This window comes from Curcuma longa, chromosome 16 (genome assembly GCF_044706935.1).
Source record: "Curcuma longa cultivar G26 ecotype Majalengka, Jawa Barat chromosome 16, ITB_CL_G26_1.1, whole genome shotgun sequence".
Lineage (NCBI taxonomy): Eukaryota > Viridiplantae > Streptophyta > Magnoliopsida > Zingiberales > Zingiberaceae > Curcuma > Curcuma longa.
Window position 1 is genome coordinate 10208863 of NC_133876.1, and position 17625 is coordinate 10226487.

The 17625-nt window shown below is 35.4% G+C and overlaps 3 protein-coding genes and 3 non-coding genes across 6 annotated transcripts; 5 read left to right on the forward strand and 1 right to left on the reverse strand.

Moving 5' to 3' along the window:
- The first annotated feature begins 1108 nt into the window (after positions 1-1108).
- TRNAE-CUC (transfer RNA glutamic acid (anticodon CUC)) lies at positions 1109-1181 on the forward strand. The gene has a single exon. It is a non-coding gene; the product is annotated as a tRNA-Glu (tRNA).
- A 78-nt stretch (positions 1182-1259) lies between these two features.
- On the forward strand, positions 1260-1332 carry TRNAE-CUC (transfer RNA glutamic acid (anticodon CUC)). The gene has a single exon. It is a non-coding gene; the product is annotated as a tRNA-Glu (tRNA).
- Positions 1333-1415: 83 nt separating this feature from the next.
- TRNAE-CUC (transfer RNA glutamic acid (anticodon CUC)) lies at positions 1416-1488 on the forward strand. The gene has a single exon. It is a non-coding gene; the product is annotated as a tRNA-Glu (tRNA).
- Positions 1489-1642: 154 nt separating this feature from the next.
- LOC141848103 (uncharacterized) lies at positions 1643-6308 on the forward strand. Its single transcript, XM_074736224.1, has 6 exons — positions 1643-1972; positions 4093-4146; positions 4238-4318; positions 5096-5165; positions 5257-5345; positions 5971-6308. Exons 1-6 carry the CDS (start codon positions 1811-1813, stop codon positions 6103-6105), a joined length of 591 nt encoding a protein of 196 aa, XP_074592325.1. The 5' UTR covers positions 1643-1810; the 3' UTR covers positions 6106-6308.
- A 614-nt stretch (positions 6309-6922) lies between these two features.
- On the reverse strand, positions 6923-7794 carry LOC141847744 (dormancy-associated protein homolog 3-like). The gene is made up of 3 exons (XM_074735820.1): positions 7530-7794; positions 7326-7422; positions 6923-7248 (listed from the first exon to the last, which is right to left on the reverse strand). The coding sequence occupies exons 1-3, from the start codon at positions 7753-7755 to the stop codon at positions 7221-7223; spliced, it is 351 nt and encodes a 116-aa protein (XP_074591921.1). The 5' UTR covers positions 7756-7794; the 3' UTR covers positions 6923-7220.
- Positions 7795-8181: 387 nt separating this feature from the next.
- Positions 8182-17247, forward strand: LOC141847368 (phosphoinositide phosphatase SAC2-like). The gene is made up of 16 exons (XM_074735408.1): positions 8182-8664; positions 9614-9818; positions 9883-10048; positions 10235-10457; positions 11458-11534; positions 11693-11880; positions 11992-12089; positions 12232-12365; positions 12471-12599; positions 14036-14522; positions 14718-14839; positions 14972-15085; positions 15443-15625; positions 15945-16085; positions 16264-16351; positions 16775-17247. The coding sequence occupies exons 1-16, from the start codon at positions 8569-8571 to the stop codon at positions 16892-16894; spliced, it is 2571 nt and encodes an 856-aa protein (XP_074591509.1). The 5' UTR covers positions 8182-8568; the 3' UTR covers positions 16895-17247.
- The last annotated feature ends 378 nt before the right edge of the window (positions 17248-17625 follow it).

Here is a 17625-nt window from a genome sequence, read left to right on the forward strand (position 1 = left end):
TTATTGTTTTTGAAATTATAGTTTTCTTTAATCTAGAGAAATAATATAAATTATAGGCATGAGCTAATAAAATAAAAAATATTATTGATTTTCATATGTACAAAAAATATATACCCACCACAAATAGGTTGATAGTTGAGTTATTAATTCATCGTGGGAATAAAAATAATAATACATTAGCTGACTGCTAAACATTATAAACAACTCCATGAACATTATTATTTTTTATTTAATTTTATATTTTATGTTGTACCTCCACGAACATGTACTATAAAGTAATTTTTTTTATTTAGAATGTAAAATTTAAGATTTAGATTAAAAAAATAAAAATTAAAATATATATATATATATATATATATATATATAATATTTTATATTAGATGTTTACGGAGTGTACAAAATAAAATGTAAAATATATCAAACTCCTCTATCTATCTATCTATATATATATAAAATAAGTTTTGTTACTTTGACCAACCATCTAAGCACTTAGTATTATTATTTTTTTAAAATTTTTACTTTTTTAATTTAAACATTAAATTCTAAATACTAAAATTTAAAGTTTAAAATTTAAACCTTAAACAAATTTTAAAAAATAATAAACGTTTATGGGATGCTTATGGATAGATGTGCAAAATAACATTTCACTGTATAAAAGTTTAAGGAACCAAGCATGTATGTCTCTTTGTAAAATCCACTAAATCACTCCCAATAGGACAAAAATGTACATGTTAAAAACAAAATCTTAATTTCAATTGATAAAAAATTCACACCCTAGAAATAGGATAACTTTATACAAGTAAAAGATAAAATATCGATTTCAATCGATAGGATTACTTCAAGCGTAAAATAAATAATAAATAAGCATAAAAGAGAAAATTTAGTCATCTCACTCCATAGATACAAATCAAACCCTAGGCAATAAAATATCAAAAGAGCTTTAAAAATGGACAGTTATTTTCGATATTTGTGCACTGGATTATTTTCTCAATATTAATAATTTACAGAGTATTGTCGAAAAGGGAAAAAAAACATAGTGAATATTTTAGAGTAAAAAATATTCATTTAATATTTTTATATTAATAGAAATAATTTACATATAATGAATTCCGTTGTAGTCTAGCTGGTTAGGATATTCGGCTCTCACCCGAAAGACCCGGGTTCGAGTCCCGGCAACGGAAATAGTTTCTTTTTTGCATTTTTGTGGTTATTTGGGCAGACTATGTGATTTATATGGATCAAATTAAGTCAATATTAATTCCGTTGTAGTCTAGTTGGTTAGGATATTCCGCTCTCACCCGAAAGACCCGGGTTCGAGTCCCGGCAACGGAAATAAATTTGTTTTGCTTTTTTTTTGTTATTTGGGCTTCGTTGGTTTATGAGATTTATAAAGCTCAAATTAATCAAATATTAATTCCGTTGTAGTCTAGTTGGTTAGGATATTCGGCTCTCACCCGAAAGACCCGGGTTCGAGTCCCGGCAACGGAAATATTTTTTTCTTTTTTTTGGTTATTTGGGCTTGATTGGGCCGTTAGGTTTATGCAACCCAAATTAATTCGAGGTCTGCCATATATCCCACGAAGGTGGAAGGAAGAACACGTCGAAGCTTCCAGACAGCTCCCGGTCGGTCCATTGAAACCATTTCTCCTCCATTAATGGCCGCCAGAAACGACCGGTCTCCTTCTCTGTCCTCCTTCCAAGTCTTCTGAGTCTCTCGTCGTCCGCCTCGAGATCTTCTGTTTCCATCGATCTTCGTCCTTCGCGGCGCGAATCGGCGGTCGTCTTCTGCCTCGGCAGCGGTGATATCTGCATGGAGGGCGGCGAGGTGGCCAAGAAGCAGCAGACGTCCTACACCTACTGGGTGAGGGACACGCGGGAGGACGCTGCGCCCCTCCCGGTGCCGCGAAAGCTCACGGCTGATGACATCTCCAAGCCGGCGCAACCCAACACCCTCGGATCTGTCTGGAATCAGGTCCATTGCCCTTCTCCTTCTGATCCTAGTTTTCACCACAATTTTATTGTTTTTTCTGGTATTGTTGCTTGATGGAAGAGAAATTCATCTTGAGAGGATATGCTGCATTTTGTATCTTCTAAGGCGCTTGTTAGAAAACAGTAACATAGGATTTTTTTTTTTCCTTCAGTAGTTTCAAAATATATATTTTCCCTTGCTCGGTGAATATGTTCTGTAACAAAAAAAAATTGATCTGGAGAGAATGTGATGCATTTTATATGTTGCTTCGTCTGTTAGGAAACACCGACACTTGAGATTCTTCAGTAGTTTCATAAATATATAAATATATTTATCTATCCCATGGTTCTCAAACGAATGGAATATATGGATTTTCCATTTGTATACTAAGGTGTTTAGGTAGTACTGCTAATCTAGCCTTGGCAATATTCTTTTGGCATTTGTGGATTAAGAAATGCGAAGAAAGGCGGAAGAGGAATGTGGAGAAAAGAGAATAAGGAATAATGAAACTCTAGATAAGATCATAAGAAAGAAACAGAGAGTTGAATTACTTAGAAGTTAATGATATATGGATTCACCTAGCTAGATTCAAATCACTACATGATTGAAATATGCATTATGAACATCCTCAGAAATTTGTTATGCATACTCAGATCTTAAACAGGATCATTTTAAGCTATCATTTTGTATGATCTAAACCTGCATTTGAGTATAATAAATCATTTTTTTTGCCTAACGCATAAACATAGATCAACTAGTGGCATGCTTCAAACATGCACTTGTGCGGTCAACTATATTAGAATTGAAGGCCAATGAGCTAGAATGCTATCAGTATTATCAAAGACATTTAGGTATCTTTTAGTTAATTAATTTTTTTAGCATCTTGTTTATTTTTGAAGTTGATAGTAATCTCATTTCCTTGATTTTGTTTATACATCTAACTGTTTCGGAAAAAGTTTTTTTTTATAAAAAAAATCCCCTATTAACTTGTAGATGCTCAATGTTATTTCTTTTGACAATGAGTGGTAATCAATTTGTTTCATTTGATTGTGAGCATAAAATAAAGTAAAGAGGATTTTTTTATACATGTTTAAGTAGATTAGGGCAAAACTATTTCATAGATGAACTATGTGTTATGTTGTAACTAGATGCGTGAAACATTTTCTTATGGTAACATACAGAAAATCACATAAAATTTTTGCCTTTCCTTCTTTTAATATCTCCCTCTGTTTTCTTTACTTTATTCTCACTCTCCGTTTCTTCTGTTGTTCCCTGCCCTTCCTATTTTGTAGATCATTATGAATCAATGTATCTACCCAATTATTTATCGTCGTCAAAGGATTTTCCAACATGAGTTCGCAACTTTGAGAACACCCAATAATGGATGTTTTTACGCTAATATGAGGACTTCCCTTTCTTGTATACTTGAGAAGAGAGGAAAGAAGAGTAATTCAGAGAAAATGGCAATGCTGGGCCCTTTGATTTTTTTGTCATTCCCAAAGACATGCACGATTATGCCAATCTTTTCAGCCCAAGTGGGGAAGGAAGATCCAAATTGCTCTCTTTCTCCCCTTGCCTTTTCTTCTTGAAGTAGGCAACTGAATTGAATGTTTTTTTTTCTCTTTTTCCATCTACATGGGTTGCCTTCTGTCTTAGCAGACACATCCATGATCTCATTTTAAATTTATCTTCAAACAAGAAGTGTCTATTTAGGCTAATGGACAAACAAGAATGATATAGTAGTTGAAATCCCTTCAACTTTATAATCAATAATATCATTAAAATGATTTCTTGTTAAAATATCTTCCAAATACCTTAAATATTTGCTTCCTTTCAAAAATCTCTTTGGGCATTACATATAACTAAACTCAAGGATTATTTTTGTTATATGACAAATTACGGAGGTGGTGCACGGGGTATACCTTTTTTTCTTTCATATTTTACATAACCTTTTGGCCACCACTATCTTCATCTCATTTTATTTATTTACTTTTAGCAATAGAAATAGAGATTCCATGCCATATGTCAATGATGCCGAGTGAGAAGAATTCATTTAGGGTTACTTCTCTATTCATTCTTTGATCCTCTAATCATGAATGATTTTTCTTTGGATGAATATTCAGGCTGGCACTTGGGAGGAGAAAAACCTGAATACATGGGCAAGTGACAGGATAAAGGTATATAACCTTATGGAGATGGTGTGGCCCTTTTATGAACACCATTTTGCCTCTTCGTTTATGACAATGAAAATGGGTTTGATCTCTTCAGGAATTGCTCAAGTCTTTGGACTCATTGGAGTTCTCCAATGGTAAAGCATCTATTGAAGGCGTGTCCAAATGTTCAGGAGATGTAAGTAGGGTTTGAGTACCCAACCTTTAATTGTTTGTTTGATGCTTTCTATTTTTTATACCATGAATAATGTCAGCAACTACCATTCCGAAATAAATAGTTTATATATGATTCTTTTTCAAAAAATAATTGCTCAAAGACGCAGATTTTGCAGACCTGGTGTTAATCAATGGAGTGTTTCCACCACGTTGTTGATATAAGAATCCTACTACTATTGTAGTTCTTATAGCTGATTTTTTTAGGTTAGTTTCTTAGAAACTAGGAGAAATGTTATATATCTGAAAGCATAGTTGTAAACTTTGGATGATGGGTCTTAATTGAATTAAAAAAAGCTCTAGGTCAATTGGTCAAATTGTTTACTGGAATGAGAATTGATTTGGACAAGTTAACTATTCGGATTGGTTCTGATTAACTGGTTGAATTCCAAACTGTTGCGAGAATTTCATATTTTATTTATAAAATCATATTATACATAACCATTAACAATATAAATAAAGTTTTTCAATAAGTGGTCAGCTCCTGGTTTGTTAAAAAACAACTCTGGCTGGTTTAACTACTTTCTATTCAGATTGTGATGCCAATCCAATCTCGTTATGGAACCAGCCCAGGATTCTGGCCAGTATGGGTCAGCTTGTTTAATTAACTACGTGTGAAAGAATTTATTTATCTAAGTGCGTTTCACTTGTGTGGTTATTGTCAAACCACTCCCATTATACTAAACTATCTATTCTGCTAAAAGCATCTCAGGTAACATTTTCTAGTGTCTCTGCATGGCAGGCATTCCTTGTGACTGTAAGAAATAAGAAGAGAGTTGGTTATACATATGAATTGAGTTTAAAATTCAAAGGTACGGAAAAGTATCTGAACTTTTTGCTTGTTTTCTCTAGCTTTACCTCTTTTTCCCATTTGGTATTAAGCTCTCAGTGGTTATGGAACAGGTGAATGGCTAATCCAAAATGAATGCAAGAAGATCAAAGGCCACTTAGATATCCCTGAGTTCTCTTTTGGTGAACTCGAGGATCTGGAGGTACGATGCCATCCTGATTCATGCCCCTACAACCCAATTCTCTAATAATATGGTTTTTTGATCAGATAACTTGACTCATTAATACACAACAAAATGTTGGAAGATAGTTAAAATGCAGAATGGCTTTTGGAATCTTACGTGTATTCTGTGTGCTCCTGAGGGTACAAAAAGTATGAGGGTGCTATATAATTTGCGGTGTTTTATGGATCAAATTATTGAGTTGTTCTAAGATGAGAAAGTTAAGATTAGAAGATAGAACATAGGGATTAAATAGGTTGAGATGATGTAAACCAGTATATAGTTAATCAACAGATTCTATGGTTCTCATTGAAGAGTGAGGAGTTGATATAGATATAGCCCATGTGATACATTGGCTATTCCTTTATGTTATGTTTTTCAATTTTTGCTGATAATTGATTCACTATAAAACTGCGTTTTAGTTAACTTGTCATGCCACAATGTATTGCTCTTTTTTTTTCTTACATATTGTTTGTAAACTTTTAAAGAATGACATTCTATGTTAAATATCTTAATACAACAAAGATCAATAGTAAAATGAATGCTTAAATTTATCTTTTTCAAGTATGTTCTTTCTCGATCGTTGTTATTTTAACTGCTCTTGCAGATGGCGGTGAGGCTTGGCGAGGAAAAGGATTTAGGAGCAGTAGATAAGAGCCAGATATGCAAGGACATGAGGTCGTTTTTGGTGCCCATCCGTGAGAAACTACACGAGTTCGAACAAGAGCTAAAAGAAAGGTAGAAATACTACCACCAATTTCCTTGCTTCATGATAGCAACAATTGGACATGAATTATCATTCATGAGATGAAACGGTGTTGGAAAATTTGTATGTGCTTCTCGTGTCAAATTAAATTTGCCACCTAAGCTATCTCAAAGTGGCCACGACGAACAATGAAGAACTCTTTTCTAGTAACCAGATCGTCTCCTCTCTGCTTTGTTTCAGTGTTCATGTTTGGGATAGCTGTCGTTACAGCGTTAGGTGAAAAAGGAAGAGGATGGTGTGAAAGAAGATAAAATTTCAAAAAAAAAAATTCACTTTCTAATTTTTTAGTCACATATATCATTGAAAATCAATGTCTAGTATTTGTTATACTAATTTGATCGGACAACTCAATCAGGCCTTGTTGGTCTCTGGACCAGTACAACCAAACAAGACGAACATGCTCAAATGAGTTATTTCAACTGGACGTATCAATCAAGTTGGTCTAACTGGAAAGTAAGTGGGTCAGTTTGATTAACCATGTATACGAAGCCTATGGGCTTGACTGACCATACAAGTCCCTAGAGCAATGGAGTCGTGATAGGACATCTAAGTTATCACTCAAACATTTACGATTCGATCTCCAACTACAGTGTATTTATAAAAATTTTCTTTCAAATGAGTTAGCCGCTACGTGCACTTCCTAATTTATCCTGATGGCCGATAGAAAACTTCGGTGGAGCCGGACCGGTCATTTCAAAGATAGTCAATGAGACTAATTGGGATTTATCATTTTTTTTTGACTGACCATACAGAGATAAACCAGCTGAGTTCATGGCATGTAATGCATTCAGCGAGAACAGAACAATGCTATTGATTACATGGCCAAGAAGCAAAAAATATAAAGGAGAACAGACAGATCACAATGCAAAAGAAAGAGGGATCAAGCAAAAACTAGAACACAACTCAGAAAGTGATTGGAAGGTTGAACTCAACACTCCCAAATTCTTTCTCCTCTCCATTCACAGCTTTCTTATGAACAGCAACACACACACACACACAAACTGGACCATCTACAAAGATCAAAAGACAAAAGCTGCCCTTTTTTTTTCCCTGCGACTCCCTTTTCCTTTCAGTTCTCGTCCTTCCAAGCTTCATCCGTCCAGTGCACTTATCACTACCCTGGGAATGCAAATGCCAAAGGTTTCTTTCAATTGTCAAATTTAATGGAGCATACTTGTTAGGGTTGATATACGAACCAGTCATAGACGGTGGGCGCTCTCGGTACGGCAACATCCGTTCCCTCCGGCGCCGGTTTCCTACAAAGCCTTTTCCAGTCTCCCCATGGCCCCGGAGCTGCAAATCCAAGAAATTTACCCCAAAATGAGATCTGTTTAATCCCACGCCATGTCTCCACCACTAACAGAGATAAACGAAGGGGGTTCAAAGTGAGGGGAACTCACAGGAGATAGGCGATTCCGGTGCGCTCTCCGGGGACAAGGGGGACGACGCGGCTGGGGAGAGCGGGGTGCGGAGGATGGTGACTCGGCGGGTGATCTGAGCGGCGCCAGCGTTGGAAGCTACAGAAGAGGAGGAGGAGGAAGCGGGGAAGGAGGTGTACTTGCGGAGCTTTCCGAGGGGCGGTGGGCCGGCGACGGTGTCGTCCCAGAGCTGGTGGAGAAGACCCATTAGGGTTCCTCGGAAGACAGAGAGGTCGTCTCCTTCAAAATTACTCCTTTTTATTCTTCAATAATTAATTAATTGATTCTGATAAGGTCAATTTCTTTATTTTAATTCCAAAATAAAGAAAAATGGATGTTTCTCTCATTAATTACTTATTATTAAGTCTCCTATTCATAATTAGTAATTAATTAACTAATTAATAAGGTGGCTTTTCGAGTTAAACATATTTAAGATATTTAAATTAACCTCTATAGCTAGTTAATATTTTCGAAATTTTGAATAAATAAAATTCATTTGTATAAAAATGGTCAATAAAATAGATATGAAGCTCATATATTTTTAAATAAAATTTGATGAAAAATATAATTTTATTTTATATGTCGTTTTCTTTTCTTCCCAATTATTGGCTATTTTTTTTTGGATTGGTTACGCTTCGCCTCACGATCGAGACAACCTCTCTCTTGTTCCACCCTTCTATCCAATCTCCAAAACCAAGCACTGATTTAGCTCCTTTTGTTGTTTCCCACCTCCAATTCCGTTTCCAAGCTCCAAAAATTGGATCTTTGCCTCGCAGCAGCGAAAATTCCCGTTTTTCTAGATTATTTTCGTGTTTTTTTTGTGCATTACATGTTCCTTTGTTGCCGTCTTGGGTCGCTGCGACGAGGAGATCGTGTCGCGGACGCAATTTATGGAGGAGGAGAAGGGGGGAGGAGCTGCGAGGTGCCGCGGCGTTTGAGGTGGTGGGCGGATCTGGAGATCCGGCTGCTAGTCGTCCTCTGATCTGCCGGGACTGGAATGCGCGAGTGATTTGGCTTCCAGATGGCAGTCGAGAGCGGGGCAGGAGCTGGGATCGCGAGCAACGTCGACGCCTCGAGCTGCTACCTCCATAAATTTAGGCTCTACGAGACTCGATCGGTGAGGAACTTGCTGAAGTTGCATTTTTCGTGCGTGTTTCCGCTGTTTGATCCCTTTTTTTCTTCGTTGAAGTTTCAAAATTCTAAGGATGCGTTTTTGTTTTTTTTTAAATCACTTTTTTGTTCCTTTTCTATGTCAAATGGGATCATTTGGTAATATATGCATGACCTTGGCAATGCCCTATAGATTCATCAACTGCCTTAAGCTAAAAATCGATTCCATAGAAACACCCATACACAAGCCAATAACTATGTTTACAACAATGGGATAATCATCTCGAAGAGAATGTTTGAACTCGAATCAGATGACGTTATATGTGTATTGATCTCAATCTGTCCCATAAAGTGAATTACACAATGCCATAAACCCCATGATTTTTTGTTACTTTTACTTTCAACTATGAAATTAGAAATTTATCGACACCAAGGTTTGTCGATGATATTTTTCATGCAATGGACATATAAAAGAACCGGGTTTTGTCTTTCACAATTTCATTTGTTGGATGAATAATAGATTAATGTTTTTCAAATCTTCGATTAGGAAATAGTTTAAGTTCTGTCACACAGTTGAAATTTTTTTCAGTGATGCTAATTTTGAATATTAACTACTGAAAACTATGCCCTTGACATTGGATCAGCACTAAAAGGTTAACAGATGATTGTTAGACAAGTCGTCATTTTTTTTGTTCTTTCAAAATACACGCTTGTGAATTTTGGCTTGGTTTGAAATTCTGCTTCACATCGAGCCAAGCTAAACCAGGCCACTCCAATCGCATTGTCCCAGATATTGCTAACCATTTGTTCTAATTGTAATACTGAGAGCCGTGAAACACATTATCAAGGGAAATTAAATGATGGGTTGTCTCATTGGATTTTATATTTTTAAACCTCAAATTTTCATCTCATATGTTTGTTGCTGCTTGTGTGAAAATTTGTTATGTGCGTTACAGAAATTCTATATGATTGGAAGAGACAAAAATAGAACATTCTGGAGAGTGTTAAAGATTGACAGATCTGAACCTTCAGAGCTTAATATCCATGACGATGCCACTACATACTCAGAAGGTGAATGCAATGAGCTGTTGAAGCGAATAGATGAAGGAAACAGGTCAACTGGTGGACTAAAATTTGTCACTAATTGTTATGGTATCATTGGTAAGTTAATTATCTCTTTGTTATTTATGTTGTTTAGTTTCAACAAGATCAATTGTCATTTCAGGATTTGTGAAATTCTTGGGGCCTTATTATATGCTGCTTATCACTAAGAGGCGGCAGATTGGTGCTATATATGGCCATGCTATCTATGCTGTCACCAAAGCCGAGATGATTGCACTTCCTAATTCTACCATTCTTACCAATAAGGCATATTCTAAGGATGAAAATAGGTTTGTTCTTATCAATGATGTTAGATCATGTTGTAACTCCAAGATTTTTTTTTTCCTTTTTTGAAGTCTAGGTTTTCTCATAGTCATATTATAGTATTAACTGATTATGTTTGTATCATAATTCTTCGTTCATAAACTGTCAAAAATATTTGCTAATAATTAATCACTTTTGGTTTGGTGCTCCAGATACAAGAAACTATTATGTTCACTAGATTTGACAAAAGACTTCTTCTTTAGCTACTCATACCATGTCATGCGAAGCCTCCAGAAGAATATTTCTGATAGTCAAACAGGGCAAGAGTTATATCGATCCATGTTTGTCTGGAATGAGTTTTTGACACGTGGAATACACAATCATCTTCAGAATACTCTATGGACAGTTGCTTTAGTATATGGTTTCTTTAAGCAGGTAAATGTTTAATCTTCTAGAAACTAGGTTCTAGTTCTACATATTTTTATTGTGGCAAAAAGTTATACTTTTACCCCGAGGGCCCCTCCAGTATTGCCCCAAGCGGGGGGGGGGGGGGGGGGGGTTTGCCTTGGCCCAGTGGCTGGTTCTACATATTTTTATGAACATAGACATGGTAGTGTATATTGAATGCTTGCTTTGTATATCTATCTTCTTTAGACAAGATGATGAGATACTGATTATTTTAGTACATTAAAGAAACTCACTGAAACTTAGGATGATTATTTAGAGTTGTTTAGGTGTTTCAGCAACAACTGGCTGCTCGGCTGCTGGATCTTTGGTTGATTTTTTTTTATATTAATGTTTTTCTCTTCTTGGTCAACCAACTATACTAACAAGGTCCAATTATAATTCTCCTGCTATAGTTTATGAATTTGGGTAATTTTTTTGTAAGTTAAGACTTAAGCTGTATTTTTAAACAGCTTTTTTTAATCGGAAGTAAATTTTGTGAATGTTATCAATCCATAAATAACCTTTCCTCTTTATTGTCATTAGGGGCGAGTAAAAATTCGGTTAAACCGAATAAACCGATCGAACCGACCAAATTTAAAAATTCGGTTTGGTAATTTCGGAATTTCGATTATTTTTTCTAAAAAAATCGGTTAATTCGGTTCGGTTTCGGTTTTAAAATTTCTTATTTGGTTAAACCGAATTAATCAACATAAAAAAATAATTTATAAATTTTTAAGTAAGTAAACTTATAAATCCTTAATTAATTGGTAATTTTTATAATATTTAAAAAATTTGGTTATTTCGGTTAATTCGGTCGAAAACCGAATTAATCGATATTTTATCGGTTCGGTTTTTATTTGAAAATTCGATCGGTTCGGTTAGTTCAAAAAAATTTGGTTCGGTTTGGTTCGATTTTAACTGAATACTTAGACCTAATTGTCATTTGTTTTTTTGTTGTTTCTCATTGGTTTCTGTTTTGTTTATTCAGGCAAAACTTTCAATATCAGGCAAGATTTTTAGGATGACACTAATTGCCAGGCGCTCGCGTCACTATGCTGGAACTAGGTTCTTTTACCTCCTTTTCTCTCTCCAAGTTTAGGTTAACCCAGGCAGTCAACAAAATTATTTTTTGTAATCAACGAGATTGACAAGTTTATAACTTTATTTTTTTACTTATTTGTTCCCCTCGAATAATCTAATAACATTATGTCTCTATTAATCAGATATTTAAAGCGTGGAATTAACAAGAAGGGTAGAGTGGCAAATGATGTCGAGACAGAACAGATTGTATTTGAAGACATTCCGGGAGAAATACCAACACATATTTGTTCTGTTGTTCAGAACAGGGGCTCAATACCACTGTATTGGTCCCAGGAAACCTCGAGACTCAATCTTAAGCCTGATATTATTTGTAAGCTTTTAAACAAGCTGAAGCACCTCATCAATATCACACACATACACATGCATATGGTTTAGAATTCTGTGTTTTTACTGTTGTCTTATTTTCTTTTCTTTTTTACAGTGCATAGAAAAGATGAAGATTATGAAGCCACTCGACTTCACTTTGATAATCTTGTGTTAAGATATGGGAAACCTGTTATCATCTTAAACTTAATTAAGGTACGTTATCTATTAGTAGCACTTCAAAGGTTTCTTCTTTATGTGAAACATGAAAAGTGAGTTTTTCAGTATAATAGCATTTCATACTTCTCTGTGGTGGTTATTTTGCCAATCATCTTTTGTGGCACTTTTTCATCAACAGTCACAAGAGAAGAAACCTCGAGAATCTATTCTTCGCACAGAATTTGCTAATGCCATCGAATTCATAAATAAAGATCTTCCATGTGAAAGTCGTTTGAAGTTTCTCCACTGGGATCTTCATAGACATTCTCGGAGGTTACTACCTGATTGTGACTTGTATCTTTTACCTTCTTTATCTAGATACTGCATGGTATGTAAATCTAAACTCACACATCTCTGAGCCAATAAATTCTTTTGCAGTAAGGCTAAAGGTGTTCTTACTTTACTGGGAAAAGTTGCTGCCTATGCTTTGAATATCACAGGCTTCTTTCATTGCGAAGTGTCACCAACTTTAGGGTGTGACAGTGATATAAAAGAACCCATTATTCTGTAAGAATATTATCCCTTTTATTTCTTATTTACTTTATTGAATTCACTATTTATTTTCTTTGGATGATACTTGAGTGCATCGATCTATGCTCCATCTCTAAGAAATTGCTTTGATGATGGCTTTATTTTGTCCAAGATCGATGCAATTACAATTAAGATTTTACTTTTCTAATTTACGACTTACTTTTTGTTGTCACTAAGGTAAAGGTATTTTAATTTCTTGTTAATCCACTTGCGATGGATGTTTAAAATTAAAATCTCCAAAAAACATCTTTTCAGTGGTCCTCCTGTTCTTGGTGTTACCGCTAAGAAAAGGGTGGTGTTATCAATAAGAGACATAATTAATAATATAGCGTGAGATGATAATCATATTTCCGTGATATTATTTGGATACACATGGAACAACATGGTAAATGCAGTAACAACTCTTGCTCTGAATGACATAATTCTGCTATATAAGCACTGGTGATTTTGTGGATGATGCCTTGTAAAGCACATAAACAAGTAAAGGAACAACATATACTCCAGAATATAAATTGGTTCATAAAATCTTGATAAAAGTATACAACTCTGTATTTATTTCAAAATGGGAAAATTTTGAATACATCAATCACTTTCAGTAAGCAGGCCTATACTGTAGGAGAATAATCATCAACAAAAGATTAAAATTAACAAAACCTACCATTAATGAAGACAAGACTGGCACCTCTAATATCAAAGTTAACTAGATTAAAGGGAAAATAGTATGCTAATGACACTAGATTAAAGGAAGAAAAGATATGATATTCAAGTTTAAAAAATGCTTTATTTTAATAATCTGATATTTACCACTCATATAATTTGGTATGTCAAGTTTGCATAGTTCACACTAGAATCTAAGCAGTGAGGACGTTAATGACCAAGACAATAATGTCACTAGTAAAGGTTGATGCTTATGATAATTGAAGCATTATGAGATTCAATCGTCTAGCCATGGATGCTGGAGCAGAGTTAGAGGACGATGAAGTGGTCCCAATCTGCATTGTGGTAGGATGGCATGTGGAGATGGTTGTCCAAACATAGTGTGGTGAATGGTTGGTGTGGCCATATTAAACACATGTATATGTATGAATGATGTCTGCCACCATGGCCACATCTTCCATGAAGGCAGGGAGCTGCAGGAGTTTGAGCAATTGAGAGAAGGCATCTGCCTGAGGAATAAGTTCTGTAAAAGCACTGTTATAACAATCAATCAGTTAGTTGTTTAGTGAACTATCACAACATGCCAGACACTTGCATGGATGCACATCTGGGTTTTGTATTTTGACACCACACTGAAATCTAGCCATTCTTTGGCATGCTAGGCAATAACATGGTGCCTATCAGTATGCACCTTAGCATAGAATATGATTTCTTTTAAACATATTTTTTATTCTTTTGCTGCTGATGTTCTGTAGGAAGGATTTTGGTGGTCTCTGGTCTTCTGGTAGTCTCATTAACATGGGTAACAGCAATAACCACAACACGGATAGTGATATCATCATTGGAGATGGTTTGCGAGAAGATAACTTGATAGAAGTTGGTTCTCAAGAAGATAAAACGTTGAAGGAAGCTTCTCAAGATTATAGCATGGAAGACTGTGTTACATCTGAACAACAAATTGCACAAAAAAAAATCAGTGATTCCGGAATTTTCTTGGCTAAATTAATTAGATTGCAGCATGGCGTTCTGCGAACTAATTGCATTGATTGTTTAGATCGGACAAATGTTGCTCAATATGCATATGGTTTAGCTGCACTTGGGCATCAACTTCATGCTTTACACCTGATACAGATACCAAGGATTGATCTAGATTCTCCTTTGGCTGATGATTTGATGAGTTTGTATGAAAGGATGGGTGATACTCTTGCTCTACAATATGGTGGTTCTGCTGCTCATAATAAGGTTTGCTTTCAAATACATGTTTTATTTCAATGTAGTGAAGCAAAAAAAAAAAAAAATCTGCATGCATTAAAATACAAGTTAGCCAACAAATTAGTGTTGCTCCCAAGTTAGCATATGCTACATTCTTTTCACATTCTTCTTCACATAGGTAGCTTGACTTGTGATTGTGTTGTTTCAATTTCTGATACTTGATAGATATTCTCTGAGAGGAGAGGCATTTGGAAACCTGCTGTACAATCTCAAGAGTTTTTTAGAACCCTTCAAAGATACTACAGCAATGCCTATATGGATGCTGAAAAGCAGGCTGCAATAAATTTGTACGTTGAAAGCAATTTGTCTGCTGAATTTTGTTGCCATTTTTTATGTTTGCAAGTGGATTTTAAGTTCTTTTCGACATCGAATTATATTCATTCTGCTGATTTGTGCTTGACTGGCCCTGTAAAATGTAGATTTCTGGGTCATTTCCGACCTCAACAAGGTAAGCCAGCATTATGGGAATTGGATTCTGATCAACATTGGAATTTGGGAAAAAGTGTTCATGCTTTTCCTGATGAAGATTCTAGGTACTTTACTTTTACAGATACTTTTTCTCACTAATTTTAATATCTGACAATTCCTATAACCATGGTTAGAAATATCAGTCTCATGCTTTCTTTTTCTTCTTTTCCCCTTGCTTATATTTAACATTTACGGACTTTGCAATGTCAAAAACTTTGGTGATTGTAGAAGGTTATATCTTAAACTGGCTTTTGATAGCGCAATTTGTTCATCACCTTTTTTTGTAAAATTTAACTAACAATAAAACTAATTGTGATGTCCTTATGGTGTCGAATGTCCTTGATGGCATTTATGGACTTTTGTCCTTTCAAGTTGAATGACAAATATATTGTTTGTTTTAGCTGATATTGATATGTTTTCAGGCAATTGTTCAAAAGGTCCTTCTCAGATGGTAACATACTTTGTGAAAGCGATATGCTTTTATCTAGTTATAGTATTGACCAGAGAAAATCCTTATCTGGGCAAAATGATCAAGAGAATGGAAAGAACCTTTGCTGTTCAACACCAGAAATCTCAACTTGTGGAAGTGATGTGTCAAATTCAAGGTCAGTTGCATTACTGTGAATAATTGATGCATACAAAATGATTTAGTTTTGCCAATATATATATATATATATATATATATATATATATTCTAGCAGATCATGGGCGGTGAGAATGATGAATGACGTTTCTACTAATTGTTCATGGTTTGATAAGCTAGATGGACTAGTACCTACTGACTTGTGTCTATCGGTGTCTCCCCAAGCCCAGTTGACTGATTTTCAGAATCTATTTAGTGATGTTACTTTTCAGTATATTGTTCTATCAATACCTGAACCTAGTACCTGATTTAGTGCTTCAAACTGTGTTATGATTGTTTAGGTACACACCCACCATGTCGGGGAGGCAACTTTTTGCAGATTGCGAGCCGAATTTTGTCTATGAACATGGGGAATCCAATTTTCTGGACCTCGACTGGCTGTCATCATCTGGTAATTCATGCGATGATGAAATTTCTGAGAGGTAATCTTTTACTTTTTTGCTGCATGTGCCTGTCCATTTTGTTTGACAAAACAGCCAAAATGAAATGACACCTAACCTCGGAGACTAAGTTTTTAACAACCAAATATCTTATATCTTAATTTTCCTTTTTAGAAATTGCTTAGACGAACATTCTGTTAATATTTATTCTGGGGTGCAGGTTTAGCTCAATTGAGAATCTTTTAACTGAGAATATCGATGGCATAAATGCTGAGGCAACTCTGAATCAAAATGGATCTAGCATTAAGGTTAGTGTTCTTTCTCTGCAATTAAACAAGATCAAAGTTCCATTTAAGAACTCCATTGGTTAACTTCTAATGCTGATAAATTGAGTAATTATATGACTTTTCATATCTTTTTCCATTTTGGATTCAGAGGTAAGATAGAATCTGTGATCTTTTCACATTTCTGATTGTCTTCACCCCCTAAAATCTGAAAGAAACTTGCAATACCCTCAGTGCATTCCAACAGTATGTTATTGGTTAGTTAACCTTAACCATTTTGGACGACGGTTTAAGCCTATTGATTTAACGACTAGGTTGCGATGTTACGATATTGTAGATTGTAGATTGTATCAGTTCCGGTTATTACGGTGGACCTTGCCACAAATGATTACTTTTGTTGCTAACATGTAGTCAAGAAGAATAAGCTTATGCCTATCTTTGTTGCAGGGAACACAGACACCAGGAATGGGAATGGCTCATGTTGCTTTCCGAAATGCTAACACTCCTCCAGAATTCTCCGATAGCTTTGTGCGATGGGTTATCTTCGGCGAAACATTATGCCACTAACTCTAAATGTTCTTATCACGTTTCGTGCTCATCCCCCTAGTCGCGGACCAGCTGAGAGTTTTCGATGATCGAAAGAATACAAACAATCGAAAAAGGCGGGAAAGTGGTGCCAACATGCATTCAACAAACACATCAAGGTATCCATCTCACCCCCATTATTTCTTGGAGAAGTTTGCTAAAAGTTCGTTAATTGGTGGTGTTACTTTCCCCTATCGATGGATGGAGCAATAGGAGTATGAGAGTGTATAGTATATATTCTTTTGGGATCCTTTGAATTGGAAACCCTACCATTCGAAGTATACTGTAAATATATTGATGATAACAACTGACTGCTTCAATAATTATCCATTCTTTTCTAGACGTTTCAATGTTCATTGGAATCATTTACTCGTTCGATGAAGAACAAAGAGTTGTTGATTGACCTCTTCCTTATGCCTTGAGTCACTTCTTTTGTGCTCTCGGAACATAGCTGAGTTAGTTATGATGAAACAGAAAGTAAGAGTTTCAGGAGTACTTCAACACCTCCATCACGGTGCAGGAGGTGGCGCCGCCAAGTGAAGCCGGGATCAACCCCGGGGTTCCGATGCACATTTGATCGGAGAAGGAAGACGTATGAGGAATTAAAAATATTTTCCTTATTTAATTACAAGCCAGATAAAAATAATTATTTACACAAGTAAATCCATATATCCCCTCAGTTAAACCCTTCTAAAATGCTAAATAACTAAAAT